The following is a 16,563-nucleotide window of genomic DNA, read 5'->3' as shown; positions in this document are numbered from 1 at the left end:
AGTCGCTCCTACTCATCCTGGATTGGCGTTAGTGAAATGAGTTGAACTTGGACGACCACACAATGCTATGTCAAGCCTCGCTTTATCACTTATCTTGGATTTCTTAATTCTGCCTTTGTGAAATACCCCTCAGTTCAAAATCAGGAATGATGCAAAGCAGTCTGATGCAAACTAATGTTATCCGAAATGATGACATTTTAGAGTGCCCCTTGTTTGAATTTGGTGTGGTTGATGATGTCCATATTGACTACTATTGTAAAGCATTTTCTTCTCTTCATTTGTCTGCCTATCCCCAGGTTTCCCCTGTTGTCAAATCTACATAAACACAAACATAATTCAGCAATTACTGATGTCACCCATTTCTATAGAATTGGAAAGAAAAGACTTTGGGCCCTATTTTGGTGATCTAAAACGCTTAAATACATTCCAGTCCAGTCCACATTCGTGCACAAAAAGGCAGTTCTTATGTTTCTTAATCAGTCATGGGTGTAACATCCTTTAAACCAATGAAAATTACATCTGTCATTCAGTATTTTGATAGTCAGCGGCACATTTTAAGGAATCTGCTTGCACATGACACCGTATGGAACAGGTATTCCACTAAACCATGCTTTACTAAAAACTAGCATAGTATAGCCTACACGCATCTGCACTCGTCTATTATTTGAACTCATAGGCAAAGTGAAACTAACTTCACTGTGGTGTCATAGTGAACTACAAAACAGTTATACACAGTTAATTACTTTCACTATTGACTGACAATGGATTACCATCGAAAACATAGCCTGAAAAAAGCAACACTTACCCTTACAACACTTACATGTTCAAATGACTGAATAAAAAACCTATGGACATTTATCCTGCAGAGGAGTTGCTGCTTACATCTCGTGAGAGTGCGTCTTCAGCTGTGCTTCATATGCGCCTTTCGCTATAGATCAGGTTTTTCTTGGTCAGTGGCATTTAGATGGTGTAGGATCAGGGGTGTCGAACTGGGTCTTACCAGGGCCCCAAGGGGGAAGAGGGCCCTTGAAAAGTCTGGACTATATGCATGGGGGGACAGGGGGGCCCATCAGGACTGCCTATGCATAGGGCCCAGGATCTTGTTCTACGCCCCTGTGTAAGATAGCGATTTTTAGATTTAGATAATGCACCAGACCACACCTTAGGTTGTTAATTGCCACACCCCTGGGCGCATTGTTTGATAAAAGAGAAGCGCATGGCGAAAAATTTGAGTCCAAGATAAGAGGACTATTGAAAACTGTCACATCCATAATGCCAACACAATGCCATGGTATTTAGTTGGCGTTATGGATGTGACAGTTTTGCGTGGAATTGCCCAGGAATAAGCTTTGCGTCATGATAAGAATACGTTATGCGCTGCGTTTCTGATCGTCAAAATAGGGCCCAATGAGACCAAAATCCAAATGTTATATTGTTCTATACCGCACAGTATAACACACACACATAGCAGTTACACCAATGCAAATTACATTGAAAATGGGTGCAGTTGTGAAATGGCACACTATATATTTTGCTGCACTCATTGTCCAGCTTTATCATAATAATCCCACATATGAGCACTTGATGAATGATGATGAATTTAATTTCTCTCTTATTTATCGATTCTGCAGTTCTGATTGGTGTGTTACTGTATGTGGCTTTCACCATGAAAACCGTGAGCTCATTGCGTTCAGAGGGTGATGCCTTGAATATCTTGTATTAATTGCATGTGTTACCTAAATGAGCTTAAAGATTACACATTGAAGAATGTGTAAATAGTGTTTACAGTTATGGTAAAAAAGATGCACATCTGAGTGCATAACTGAGGCAAATCTACAGGCTTTCTTACAGAAGGAACCGGTTACTGTGTATTAGCCATCCAGAAAAAACAAACATGGTCCTGATCACAAACATGTTGCTGACACAGTTGTATATGTCTTGCACACATATCTGACAGGAGATCTGATGCACTGATGGGTAAATGATGTGTTATGAATCCAGCCCTCAAACCAGCAGAACAATTGGAGGCCTTACATATACATTAATGTAAGAAATTGTATTATCTACAATTATAAGGAGTGTTATTGTCATCATATCAAATATGTTTGGACCTTATTTTACTGGCAGTGTTTCGTTTACGAATAGTAATAATTATAAACATATGGGCATCACTTAAGAATTATGGCATTATGACTTTGTTATAAAGTGATTGAATACGCATAATGCATTTGTGGATACTGATTATTGTTGTTCTGTTGTCCTGTCTCCATTCACCTTACAGATAAATATTTTTATGACAATATTACATCTATGCAACTACAATCTATTGTACTGGTAGATGATTTCTTCTTTTGAGTGTGAACCATAATGACAGTGGTCATGACACCAACATCTTTCCTCCTTGGACTGCTTATGGACCTGTGTGTAGAACAGTTTTGGGCTTTTCCTTGGTCAAGCAGTCATCTCTCAGTTTTATGGGCATTGTCTAGACAGGTTACTGTTGAATGACATCTTGTTCTGTTAATAGGAACAGAAGGATGTCTCTCTTCCGTTATCGATGGTTACTGTTGTGAACAGGTACTGGTTGGCTTTACTCAACTAGAGATTTGAACACAGATTAAAGCGGCCTATTTTTCTAAAGGAGAGAATGACAGTGACAATCCCATCGTGTTTGGGGGTGAGAGAATTTAGTTGTAACCTGGGTATGAACAAGAAAACTGAGTTTGACTTTTCCAGAACTCTCTGGCACCCAGGTGGAGTTCAGTATGACATTTAGTCATAACTAAAATGCACTGGCAAATGGTGCTCTCCTTATGCTGTGGTGAGACTGCTTCAATCTCTGTAAAATCCACTTCTCTGGAGACACTGACTTAGCATGCTTAAAATAGCTGGAAGGATACCTGATGTTTTGCTCAATAGAGTTCTTATCCTTGTTATGTTGTTGTCACTTTATTACAATAAACTCAATTTTTGTTTGGTTCAATCCGACTGTGATTAATCACCACGACTGTTGTTTGTTGGTTTAAATATGATGATGGATGTTGTGTGGCCAGTAAAGGCTTAGACCCACAGTGTACTTAATTACCACAACAGTAAATTAAATAGTGTTTATTTACAAAAAATAGGTCAATTCAGAATAAGTCTGGGAAATAAATTAAAACAGTGGTACATACATAATCAAAAAAGCAAACGGCAATTGGAGAGTGTATCTGCAAATATACAAACTGTTGGTTTGTCACAGTATATTGTTTCAATGTATAAATTATCTTTCTCATAATTACATAAAGGTATGCCTTTGCAGTGTTTCTGTAGAAGAAATGTTTTTTTTCTTTTTACATGAAAGCATGTCTGAAAAATACGTTGCCTAAATATTGAAGATGTCTCCTTGGCAGCAGAAGCAGGACTATAATCCACGACGAAACCTGCAAAAGAACCGCATAATAACCCAATATTTCTTACATAATTTGCCATTACAATATGAGCAAAAGAAATAAAAACTTTGTGTAACACGATCTAAGTTAATAAGAGAGTTAATCACTTTATATGGTTATAAATTATCGTTAAGTTGTTAATGGTCGCTTTAGAAGGTAGATAAACTAGTTGCAAGGGAAATCATCTTTTATATAATCACTGTCTCATATGGTCGTAATTAAACAGATCCTTCCCATTTACAGAGGAGAGAAAGAAGACAGTAGCTCATTCCGTATAATTGAGGACACAGACCACGGACGATTTATGCATTTCATAAAGCGGGTATCGTCCCTTACCTCTGCTTGCATTTGCTGAAGAAGATGCCTCTTGTTCCTGGGTAGTCCTTTCTCCAGGGACGTCCGGTGCCTGTAAATGCAGACAGTGATTGAACGAAACAACTCCTTTCGGGGGTGTACTTCTGAAATAATGTAGATTTTTTGACAGGCATATCAGGCATTTTCTAACAATGTCAGTATGCTAATTATTCAGATTATGCTACTCATTCCAACTGAAGCACGTACCTGTGTCAGAACTCCTGCGACCCATTAGTCCAACAAAAATATCATGCATTTCTCCTGAATTACAAAAAAACATGACACGTAAGACATATGGGCACCCAGATATGTCGATTACTATCAATATAGACCATCAGACGTTTGCCTCCAGGAAAGCACATGACTGATCTAATCATTTTGACAAAGCTTGAACCATCTTACTTTTGAGTGGGGATGGTATTTCTTCAGTATCTAGAGAAGGGGGGAAATAAGAAAGGCTTATCTTGTTATTCTATGCAGTTAAAACTAGTTGCTTATACGCGGTCCCCTAGAGCTTTTTTTATGAGCAAACAGAGACACTCACCGGTGCTCCTGCGCCCCATTAAACCCACGAAGCTGTCATAGTCTAAGTCGTTATATCTCTTCAGTAACTCCCGCGGAGGATTCCGAAAGCTTGGAGTGTCCTGTTGAATGAGCAGTCATTGTCATTAGTCTAACTCGCGACACTCGCGACACCCATAACTTTGCAAAATATAGTCAAAATGTATCCGTAACACATGTATCACATAACTTACATCGGAACTCGATCCCTGCGCCTCGACCTCTATGCAGCTTGACTGACAGAAAGGGGGTTCAGTGACGAGAAAAAATACCACCAGCAGTAATCCTCGAATCATCTTCAAATGGGTACCTACAATATAAGGGAAAAACCCAATCAGAACACAACAGGAAAGATAGGTCTAAGGGCGTCCTCCATTCAGTTGGCAATCGGTTGCAACCGAAAGAACGGATTCTGATAAAGAACATGCATTCATATTTTCCTCATGTAGTTTTTCAAAACATCAACTTGAGCTAATTGCAGCATTTCTGTTATTGTTTATTGACTCGGGTGCCAGATGCGCCTTCAATGCGTCAAAACAATTGTTTCATGAAGCAAAAACAGACTGTGATATCCACATCTATAGCCTGCGTGGAATTATTGAAAAGTTTACTTTGAAATAACTATTTTCTAGTACTAATAACACATTTCCCAAACCACTGGTTTGAGTGAAAACAAACAAGTCTATATAACTCTAAATTAAAACCGAAGCAATTTAATGCTGGTTTTGAATTATTCCGGTAGAATTTTCACGAATAACATATTTGAAGGCAGGAACAACACCTCATAACTTGCTTAGCAATACCATGGATAAATCATGGATCCTTTTGGCGCCGTTCTTGTACTACCCTATGCAGCATTATAGACTATTTAGTGCGAAATAAACGAGAATACGAAGCAAACAGCGACGGCTTGTGCGTTAAAAGTGTGAAACCAGTGCGCAATTCTATACTGGTGCCTACCTGAGGTGATAACACTATGGAATAGATCCAGTAGAGACCTGGACGCGTTGGCGAAGTTCAGCGCTCTAATCCTGCTCTGGGTGCAATAGAGCGAGTCCGTTGAAAGAATGAGTCTCACCCCTTATTGTTAAATGATGGGCGAGGATTTGTCGAATCAATCTGAACCAATCAGACGTTGTGGTGTAGGTGTGGTTTGAGGCTTTATGCCCACCATCATCACTGACCACGCAGCACAGTCTTGACATCAAAGGTGTTCGCCTTCCCCTTAAAAGGAGAAATTCGTAGTGCTGATTATATGATGGCATAAATATATGCATCTCATCTTTCAGACATTCATCTGATATGATAAACTTTAAACATAAATTGAGTAACTTTAGTACTAGTGTGCAACTGTGGATGGGTCTGAATAATTCAGCCTTGGACCATGTATGTCCTCTTACTTTTGGATCATTTAACTCTCTGGAATAACATCTCTCCAAATGTCAGCTTTGTTGACTTCTACATTTGCAGTTAATCTATTTGCAGTCCTCTTTCGGCTAAGTAGGTTCTTACTGTGTCTTTGGCCTTGTGAACAGCTTATTTCCAGATACTAAAGACTATGTAATGTTTTGAGGAAGTAATTTGAAAGATAGCATCTGGATCAGCCTTTCAAAGCATACATAACTATCTTGAAGAGCCATCTGACGGGCTACACGCTGAGTTGATTAGCAGGGGCATCCATTTGTCAAGGTCCACCCTGGGAAGGTGGAAAGGGCAATTGCACATCATCACCCTGTCATCACCATCTCTGTAAGACATACTCAGGACATTTGTATCATGGACATCACGATTGTCAGAATTTACACTTGCGTAATAAATGCTATGTCTTATCCAAATAACAGTGTTTTAGTATTTTGTGTATTTAGTGATTTTGAAGATGTGATTATTATATATTTCTAATCACAGTAGTGAGGAATTCACATCAGTAAGAAGAATATTCATTAGGGATGCATAATGATTTTGGAGATGGTAGTAAGGGAACCGCACAGTCTCGTCTCTCTCTTGTGGATAGAGAATAAGGTGCTGTAAGACTGGCCCTACAATACTGCAGGGAACATTTTCCCACCACTATCCACCTAAGTGATTCTGACAGCTATCACAGATGTCTCAATAGACAATCTTTCATTTTTCCTTAAGATATCACAGTACACCCAGTTGACACTTTGCCCAGCTACATAAATTAATTGGAATTGCTGAATGTTTGATTTGAAACCGCAAGGGACTGAGACGATGATCTACCTTGATGGGCATTAGGCGGCAGATTGGGGGCATTTTTCCGTGTGATCTCTTATAACCTAGATTGATTGAAGGCATCCTCAGACCCATGGAGTCAGTAAACAGCCTTACATGACTGGAAGTGGAATGGCACTATCAGGTGAGAGGATTAACTGTTCATATGCACAAAACAAAGTGAGATGGATGTATTAATTACCTGAAGTGAGCAATGATTATTGTGTTTTGATTCGGTTTTGTAATAGTAGTGAATTACATAAATAACTTGTTTAATTAAAGCTGTTCTTGCTCATATGTTTGGCCTTCAGAATCCTACGAGTAAAGGAAAGCAATGCATTAACATTGACCCAGGTATGAAAGGAACTCCAAACTGCCCAAAGTACCAGCCAAAGTGCCACCAAACACTGACAGTGAGCTATGACTTCAATAGACATTCACAAATATGTGGCATCAAACCCATTACGCCGTGCATGAATATTTCAGCGCGTGCTCGGCTCAGCCTTTGAGCGGGGCTTCAGGGCCCAGCTTCTGGGAACACATAAACGCTGGCACTCGGCAGGGACGCATCCCTCTCGACGAAGCCATGTGTCAGACAACAAAGGGCAGGCGTCAGTCCCAAAGCCGCATCTCCCCAAAGGTTAACGCAGCATTGGCACACATGTATGATTTAGTTATGAGTGCCAATCTGGGCCCGTATATGGCCCTTCCTGCTCCCCGCGTTGTAGCACTCGATGTAGGAGGCAAGAGCGGAGCACAGCGGAAGTGAAGAGGATCTAATGCCCGAGGAGGAGGGGAGAGAGAAATTAATTAATTGCCTTTTTGTCTATAATTAATAATGGCCCCCTCTCCCACAATCAAAAAAGGCAGCATCCTGCAGCACTATCAGAGAGGAGCCGGCGGGTGTCCCACCTCCCAGAGCCCGCACCACTGTAGGCTGTTTATTTCGAGCATGCTCAGGGTGGGGACCTCGGGCTTCAGTGAGGATTAAGCTGAGACTTCCAAGTGGTGACGAGGGGAAGTCACCTGACCAAATACAGACGCGGGGGTGCGTTAGACCACCTGCTGTACTGCTAATTCTACAACAGCCGGCATCCAGACCCAGGATTTCTTTTTGCCGTTGCTGCTGGGACTTAGGGGATGTTGATATGGAGAGAGGGTACACTCTGGGGGAAAGATGTTTTTAGTGCTTGTTTTGCTGGAAGATTAGCAATGGCGATAGTTTTATCTGTTGGTCAAGTCCTGATGGACCCCAGGGTGTTGGGATTCCAACACAGAGCTATGAATGCCGATGAAACGTTTTTTGAGAGTAGAGCAGGAAATCAGTGTTTTTTATTTCAATGGATGCCAACTTGGCATATGTCAGTTCATTGAATTTCTCTAGATACCAAGAATTGATGGATACAAATGTATTGGTGCTAAAATATATTGATACGTTTTCCTATGATCTATTGCCTGGATAGTTTGTAAATTACATTTTAGCATGACCTGACAAATGCAAAAATATTTCCTAAACCGAGCAGTCAAAATCAATAAATTCAAATGCTCAAAGTCAAGTAAAGAATATACAATCAACAAATTCATAACTTGCAGCTCTGTAAATGTAATTTATTTACTAACTTGTCCTTGTGGATTACAATACATTGGCAAGACCAACAGGCAACTGAGAATCCGAATCAACTAACACAGGACTGCCATCCACAGACAGGACAATAGATCATCAGTGGCCAGACACTTCTCCATGGCTGAGCACAAGATGAGTGACTTAGAGGTAGTGGGAATTGAACGTCTATCACCCACCCGCAGAAGCCGTGACGTGGAAAGCAAACTTCGACAATGTGAAGCACGCTGGATTTTTTACATGGGCACATTGTCTCCTGGAGGACTCAACGAAGACTTTGACCTGACTTGTTTTTTATAAACATTGACATTTGAGTGTGACTAATATTAATGTCTCTCCTGTAATATGCACTTGTAAGGTGATGCAGTATGTGAGTGTTGATAATGTTTTGCTTCTGGAATGGAGGATTGAAAATGTAGTTAGTCTCTGGTGCATGTTAATTGATTGCTAATTGAGTGTTTGGTCAAGTATACTGTGATTGGTCCATTTGAATCCTGTTAATGATGTCATGTCCTTTATATGCTGTGAACTCTGATTGCTGGGAATTTGCACTGAGGATGGGGTCACCCGAAACGTTTGCATTTGCACTTTAGTTTACCTGTATAGTCAGGTGAGCCAAGAAATCACGTTTTAATGTGAAACTCGGTTTTTGAGTTACTTGTATTGGAGCCTACGCACTGACAAAGACAATAGCCACCGTCAAAGGCGCAGATCCTCTCTTTGGAAATCACTAAACCGAGCCGTAAAATTGGTATGAATGAGAGATGAACATGGTGTGCTGGCAGCACATCTTTGCTGTAGCAATGTGATTGTAGGATTGCCAGTTTGCTTGTAGCTGTCAGTGATTGGTAATCACACACTTATCTGTGCCTACATGGTTCTGTTTTGCAATTACAAGCCAGCAGGACCTCATCTGGAAATCAACAGGCTGGCAGCTGGCTTAGATGCAATGTTGAATTTATAGATAAACCTGAACTTCACAGCAAGCGTGCTGAGAATTCAGCATGGGGAGCAGAGTCGTAAACTCATGTTTACTGTGTACCCTGTTCACATTCCCCAAACAAACCGCTATTATACGTCATGATGCCTTTCAACCACATTTCACTTTTAACCTTGAAGAAAACATCTCCTATATATGTACACAGTATTAGCTCTGCTATGATTAATAGAACACGAAACAGAAGTGATAAACATGTGTCCCTTTGTTTGTAAGGAAGTCAACACAATTTCCTGCCTCACTTGTTTGGAGACACTTTTTGGGTCTCCCACGTCATGGATTCAAAGTGAATGAGACATGACGTTTGACAAGATGCAGCCTGACAGCTTTGATTGGTGGTCACGCTCGGCTAAGTCGCAGCAGGAAGGCAGCGCGTGCGTCCGTGTTGCGTCTCGATGGCGTCTAGCAGCTTCACCCGACTCTGACTGGCTCGACATAAAAGAACACAGAAAGGTGGAAGTACGACAGGCCCTCTTTTCAGGCCTGAATGGAGGAGGAAAAGGGCCATGGCCCAACAGGTATCATGTGAATGAGAGGAGGTGGTATGTGAAAGGGAGCGAGGGCAGAAATAAAGGCATCTAACCTTCACAGATATTTTAGTCGATCTGCTGGAGATTTCTAAGGAGGCGTAGGATTTTTGTTAAAATGTGATGTGATATTACAATGTCATGCATACAGTATAACGTGAGTCAATTGCATCTGACGACAATTGGTTTTAACCTTGGGTTGATGCAGAACAGTTCCAGATTTTTTCAAAAGTTCTTGATGGACAATGGGAAATGGATCTGCTCATATGAACCCACACCATGATGTCTGGATGTTGTTAAGCCCTTAGTGTCACCCTTATCATCGCTCTGTAAATACTCAGAATCAGAAATAAAGACTCAGAATCAGAATACCAAGGCATGTGAATAGACAGCCTTCAGGGAGAGAATATAGTGAATAAAGGCTGGACAAGATGTATGCGGTCACTGCAATGACCCAAGGTGTTGGAGTGGGAAAAAAACCATACAGCTGCTTAAGCAAGTTCACATGGAGGTAGGCTGCCATGCATTGAGCAGAAAGACCAAAGAAGAAGGACCTGGCTTCATTTTTGCCTTGGTGTTCAGGATGTGCTCTCAAAGCCCTCAGTGGACAAAAGCTCAAGGATAGTTTCTGGGCCATGTCTTACTTCCGTCGCTTGCCTTGCCTACGAGTTTAAATGCCAGACGAGTGCAACGAGTGTATAACTCTGCTTGTCACCCACACAGAGGAAAGATACTGACTGGCCAGGCAGCAGGGTGCTTTACCGGATGCCTTAACCCTGGTAGTCATGGAGGGCAGCTGGGGATGTCGCGGCGGTCAGTGAGGGCCTGAGGGGGCAGATGGGAGATGTAGTGCATGAAAGGGATGTGTCAGACACTCCCAGAGAGCTCCCAAGGAGTTGCACTACCAGGCTCCTGTGCTGACAAGCTCCCTTGAGGGCAACACAATGAACACCAAAAATAGATAGTGCAGGAGGAAGCCCACTCAGCCCACAGCACATGCAACCTCATCACACACGTCAGTGATCGCACTAATGGCCAGCAATTAAATGTCACAACACTGCAGAGGAACCTCCCGCCATCCCAGCGCCATGGCTGTCCAAATCAAACCTGATTGTCACTGCACGTCATCTGCTGCCTGGAAATCACACCTTCAATGCACTTCAAAAACAGCATGTCTTGTAACAATTGGTAATCATTGCTCAGTGGTATGTGGTAACCCACGGTGTCTGTATTTCCCTTCAGCACTCCCCGATTTTGACAGGGGGGTGGGATTGGGTGTGTGGTTGGGAATTGGCCATGTAATGGCTGTGCCGAAGTGGTGTTTCTGGACTTGAGCACCCCCAAACCCCCCTCCCTCCACACACACACCTCTCTCTGTATTCCAGTGATTCTTTCTCATCTCTCCCTGACAATGAGATCCAGCCCGAGAAAACAAGGCACTTCAATTACTCAGTGGCTCCTCTGCCACGTATCTCTGGACTGTTATGGTTCTTCGTGTAACATTGCTTATTCATTGTTTGTCACGGAAGTCCAGGAGGAAAACAATGCCGCGCAACCTCGCAGGGGAAGTCTTTCAGTCCTCACCTCTTTTCACTTCTCCCCCCCTTTTCAAGAGGCAATCTGCTGCTGTTTCTGTCTTCTTTCTCCATGCCTCTGTTCTTTTTCTTCTCGTCTCTTTTCAAAATCTCTCTCTCTCTCTTTTGCTCTGCCTCTCTCGTGTCTCAGCCTGACAGGCTGATTTCTGCCTGAGAATCAAACATAATCAGCCACTTCAGTTATCTACTGATTCTAATCATTTCCATTTACTACACATTTTTTAACATAGTTTTACGTCAGAAACAAAATATTGCCTTGTGCCAGCAACTGAGGTCATCATGCCTTTTCCTTCCAGCAAAAGTCATATATTATGATTTCATTTTTAAGTTGTTTTTGAATAGATTTGAAGGCTTAACCACATATCTATAGATCAACTCATTGCCGGAGGCTGAACTTCTAAATCAGTGGTAGCAGACAGAGGGAACAACATAAAATAATGAGACTTTATTGCTATTGTCTGTACAGGTGGCATTTGCAGGTAAAAAAAGGAAATGACAGCTACAATTGAATATCTTCAAGCATGAAGTTGGCATTGATTTGTGAAGCTGGTAAAAAAAAAGGTAAGTAAGATAGCCCTGCCTCAACACTGCACATATGAAACAATTCAATTGTTAAGCTAAGACCAAGGCCATTTCCTATGGATACTGGAACTCAGCTACTGGCCTGGTTAAGAAGACCATACCCACATCAGCCTCACAATCTGCCTTCACAGACAGTCAGTCACCAGGTGCACTGTTTGCCCCATAACCCAGCAGACCCCTATGGGCAGAGTGTGGGGGTAGCAAGGCCAGCTCAACGCAGGCACTATGGGTGGACCATGGTGGAGAGGTCAGGGTGCGGAGTCCCACTCTTTGGGCCAGACCCCATCTGTTGCACCTGAATCACAAGTGCTTTTTCACTCTCATTATCTCATCCGGTCTCACTTGAAAAGACCCACGTCCACCCTTCTCTCTCCCCTCTACTTTCACCCATACTCTTTCTGTCCAAGGGTGTTTGGTGGAGGTGTCAGATGGCTGAGTGTGACCAAGCTGTGATGGTTTGCAACAGTACGTCATGAGGAGAACCATCCTTTTCTCCACAGGTTTTTTTTTGTACTGATGAAGCACTTGTCACCAAAGATGCATTAGGAGATGCATTATAGACGCATCTCACTCGTGGAGAGAAGAAAATTTGGGTTGGGTCCACTTCAACGCCATCAAAACCTTATTTGCTTCATGCAACATGCTGCACAGCCAGCTGGACCTAAAAGGAAAGCCTTATTCTCGGAACAAGAAGAGTGCTTTCAGACTCTCATGGTGGATGGGCTGTGCTCTGATGTAAACTTCTCTTGCAAATGGAACTGTTCACATGACTGTGTGTGTGTGGATTTAATTATGAGTGGGTGTACTCCTGTACCAAGAGGACATTATTCTTTCAGGGTATTAAATTAGGAACAGCTGGGCGTTGTCCATATTTTTGGTAGTCTCTGAAAAATAAAAGATTGATTCAAAGTATAATAATGCCTCTCAGCAACCGTGTAATCATAACATCTTACTTTAAAATGAAACAAATGTGTGTGTCATATACAGCAAAAATGGCCAGTGAGCCACTGATGTTTTTACCAACACCTGCCTACTCCATTGGTCCTCTATGCTGTGAGCTGATGAGCCTTGAACTCACATTCATATGAGCACAGCTTGAACGTGCTTCACCAAAAAAGGATCTTGTTGACTGTGTGTGCACGTGTGTGTGTGTATGCTTGCCTGAATAATATGCTGTGCTTTGATAATTACAACACCTTCATTTTCCACATACGGAAGCTGTTCCAGGAGCATAATGGATGGTCTAAACTCCCCTCTGATTCGATAACATACAGAGCTACAGCAGATTGTAATCCACTTGCGGACATGTCTACATTAGTAAACTAGGTTTCATCTGTTCTCTTGGATCGTCAGACGCTCAGAGATCATATACATGACGAATGGTCGTGTGTCTGCACTAATGGGCATGTAATTCCCAGAGTCCCAGGCTCATAACAGCAGGTGTACCTCCACTGAGCATCTCTCTTACCACACTTAGTGGGCTTCCTACAAGCAGTATTTATCTACCTCCTCAAGAGGACATCCATGTGGCCTACAGCACTACACAATTTGCACTGCAGTAATGATCCATTCCTGCTGGACCAAGTGTGAAGAGGATAGATGACAAGACCTGCGGCATGTGGCAAAATAGCAAGTGCATATCGTGGCTGTTCTAATCCGGTCGGGAAATCGCACTGGTCCTGCAAATGTGCACAGTGTGTTGGCGGGTTTGACTGATTTGTAGAAAGGGAGTTTCAGGGTGGTGTTTGTGAGAGCTGACAGATCACGGCTTTTGGTGTGCAGAGCGTTGAAATGAGCCTGTGATATTATCGGTTTCATCAGACTTCTGAACATCCTCCTGACCCCGACTGCTTTCAGCTCCCCTCAACCTGAAAAGAAATATTTAAGTGTAAATTGCAGCACGAGTGAGATCACTGTGGGCCAAGCAATAACAGAAAGGGGAATGGGAAGAGATTAAACCCTTTCCGATTGCATTATGCTGCTCAATTGCGAAAGCATTTCTGTATGTGTCTGTGTTTTCTCTGTGTCTGAGTCAGATGACTTGCCTTTGAATGTTTTGTGTATGTTCAATCTGGAATGATTGTAGTGGTCTTTTTTAGCCACCACAGTAACAACACACTAGGGATGTAACGGTATGAAAATTTAGTCTCACGGTTATAGTGACCAAAATTATCACAAAATTATCATTAAAAGTGTGTTCAATATGTTCAGAAAGCACTACACATAGGCCTGATAGGCCTACACAAGCTGAAATAGTTTCAACATTTTTCCTTTTTCCTTGGTCATATTTAATTGTGCGCTTATAGCTTAACTTACCCTACTATTTCTTGAAGTTTGCTATTTCTGTTATTTGGATCCAATGAGTGAGACCAAAGTAAGTGTTCGAAATAAAATTTAGGCTACTGTATTCTCCTGATAACGTGAGTGGAATGGATTTAATGTGGACGCAAACATAAAAAGACGCAGAGTTGCTACATGATACAGTGCACGTTTTGCAGTGAAAATGTTACGCCTTTTAAAATCAGGTGTAGCCTAATCCGAAGTTAAAACCATCGATTAGACAACAGAATCAGTAGGGTACCAGTTTTCTTTCATTGTGCCAGGCCTACTGTATGTCAAAAGCATGCTGGGAAGGATTAAACACACAGTTTCCACACCGCGGTAATCAACCGTGATAATTATGATATGAAAAGAAAACGGTAATTGTTATCGTTAACATTTTTATCGCGGTTTACCATTATACCGGTAATCGTTACATCCCTACAACACACAGCTTTTAGTTTCGGAATTTAGTGCTGAATTAGTGCTCTGAAAATACTGACTTCATTTAGTATCACTGAATACTGAAATGAGCAAGACACGCAGAAAAGCAGCACTAACTATACCTGTATTAAACCAGTATATTGTGCAATGCCCTTGACACAGTGCAACCATGTCGGCCAGGAATGATTACTTAGCACTGCATCAGCGAGAATGTAAGGGAGAACAGCTTTTCAAGGTTATCTGGGAATGAAAGCGGAGTGTATGAAGGTGAATAAGCCCATCTGTCTGCTTTAAACATGGCTGAATCATAGAAGAACATTGTAGGGTTATCAGGAAGCAAAGGTTATAGTGATGGACCAAAGCAATAATGCACTTCCTTATTAGGTATCGGTCTCAAATTTTCTCATCTGTCATCTTTGTGACAAGCTATTGGAGTCCATTAAACACATTAGTTATGTGATTCCTCATCTCTGCCGCTCCATTAACACTAAATAGTTGTGGTTATTGCTGCCACAGGAGAGACATTCTTTTCTTTCGGGCACCCGTGGCCCACTGGTTAGCACTCTGGACTCGTAGCCGGAGGGTTGCCGGTTCGAGCCCCAACCAGTGGGCCGTGGCTGAAGTGCCCTTGAGCAAGGCACCTAACCCCTCACTGCTCCCCGAGCGCCGCCGTTGTAGCAGGCAGCTCACTGCGCTGGGATTAGTGTGTGCTTCACCTCACTGTGTGTTCACTGTGTGCTGTTTGTTTTTCACTATAATTCACCGATTGGGTTAAATGCAGAGACCAAATTTCCCTCACGGGATCAAAAATGTATATATACTTACTATACTTAATACTTCTTTCAGGGCCACATGGGTCCTCAACACAGGTCAGGTCACTTCAGCGCAAACCTTGCTTCCAACATGCGTCAGGGCCAGAAGCCAGTGGAAATGAAAAGTCTGGCCACCACAGCAGCAGGGCCTTCAGCTTCAGTCTCTATACACCTACAGCATCACAGCCAACAAATATGGCACAATCTGTTCAGCACATAGAGCAAAAGAAGGGTCGCCCCAGTGTCACAGAACACAGCAGCATGGTGCATAAGAGTGTGACCAATCTGCAGACGAGCCACAGCATGAATAAAGCTCGAAGCTGCTCATCACTCCAGAGAGCCGGGGGGGGGGGGGGAGAATTTCATCTCAATATCCAGAATGCCTCACTGGTCTCTCTATTCTGCCATGTCTTTTTTTTCTTTTATGCTAACATTTCCTTGTGCTTACTTTCAGCTTTTCCACCAAGAGTAACTAATGGTTTGTAAACAGTTAAGCGGTTTTGACAACTATATTTAACTCTCTAAGATTACAAGCTTTGGTGTTGCCACCCCATCATGTGGCAGTGTATACAGCAGGCTGGAGAGTGAATGAGAACTAGGGTCACAGTATTGTGACAGACAGCTAAGAGCATGACAGCTGATGGTTGAAATGTCTTCCTCAAAGGGCAGCAGTATGACACTTTGTTTGGTTTAGAGCTACGATCAGCTTGTCGTATTTACTCACTGGAAACTGATGGCTATTTAGTCAAGACAGGGTGCACCGATATGTGGTCCGGATAACAGTCCACAGACTGATGCACCCAGTCAGAAATCTCCCTCCAGGCTCGATGACCCATCCACCCCTGTTCCAGTGACGACAAAGAGGAGTGAATCCTGCTCAAACACCATTGGGTTAAACTTTGCCTAGATCTCAGCACGTACTGCTATAGTGGAAGCATCTTATTAAGCTGTCTTGTTAAGTGGCTTGTCCTCTGTGACAGTAACATGTTTCCCCACTCTTTCCTCTAACCTTAATTACATTACCTGACTATCAATGACTCTTGTTGTTGCACAAAACCAGATTGTAATCTGTCCTACGTCAGTTCATATTA

The 16,563-nt window shown here is 42.3% G+C and overlaps 1 protein-coding gene across 1 annotated transcript; it reads right to left on the bottom strand.

Annotated features, from left to right (window-relative positions):
- Window positions 1-2,983: 2,983 nt before the first annotated feature.
- Window positions 2,984-5,536, bottom strand: tac3a (tachykinin precursor 3a). The gene is made up of 7 exons (XM_042099421.1): window positions 5,307-5,536; window positions 4,541-4,656; window positions 4,330-4,429; window positions 4,188-4,217; window positions 3,993-4,046; window positions 3,768-3,837; window positions 2,984-3,422 (listed from the first exon to the last, which is right to left on the bottom strand). The coding sequence occupies exons 2-7, from the start codon at window positions 4,640-4,642 to the stop codon at window positions 3,404-3,406; spliced, it is 375 nt and encodes a 124-aa protein (XP_041955355.1). The 5' UTR covers window positions 4,643-4,656; window positions 5,307-5,536; the 3' UTR covers window positions 2,984-3,403.
- Window positions 5,537-16,563: the final 11,027 nt, after the last annotated feature.

This window comes from Alosa sapidissima, chromosome 7, assembly GCF_018492685.1.
Source record: "Alosa sapidissima isolate fAloSap1 chromosome 7, fAloSap1.pri, whole genome shotgun sequence".
Taxonomy (NCBI): domain Eukaryota; kingdom Metazoa; phylum Chordata; class Actinopteri; order Clupeiformes; family Clupeidae; genus Alosa; species Alosa sapidissima.
Note: the sequence above shows the minus strand (reverse complement) of the source record. Positions and strands in the feature narration are given on the sequence as shown.

What these genes read in the sequence shown, in the direction of transcription:
- tac3a (XM_042099421.1), bottom strand. Translation starts at nt 4,642, where the DNA reads ATGATTCGAGGATTACTGCTGGTGGTATTTTTTCTCGTCACTGAACCC. An exon ending in CGCAGGGATCGAGTTCCGAT is followed by an intron (nt 4,430 to 4,540) that starts GTAAGTTATGTG and finishes CTCATTCAACAG; the next exon opens with GACACTCCAAGCTTTCGGAA. An exon ending in AATACCATCCCCACTCAAAA is followed by an intron (nt 4,047 to 4,187) that starts GTAAGATGGTTC and finishes TTTGTAATTCAG; the next exon opens with GAGAAATGCATGATATTTTT.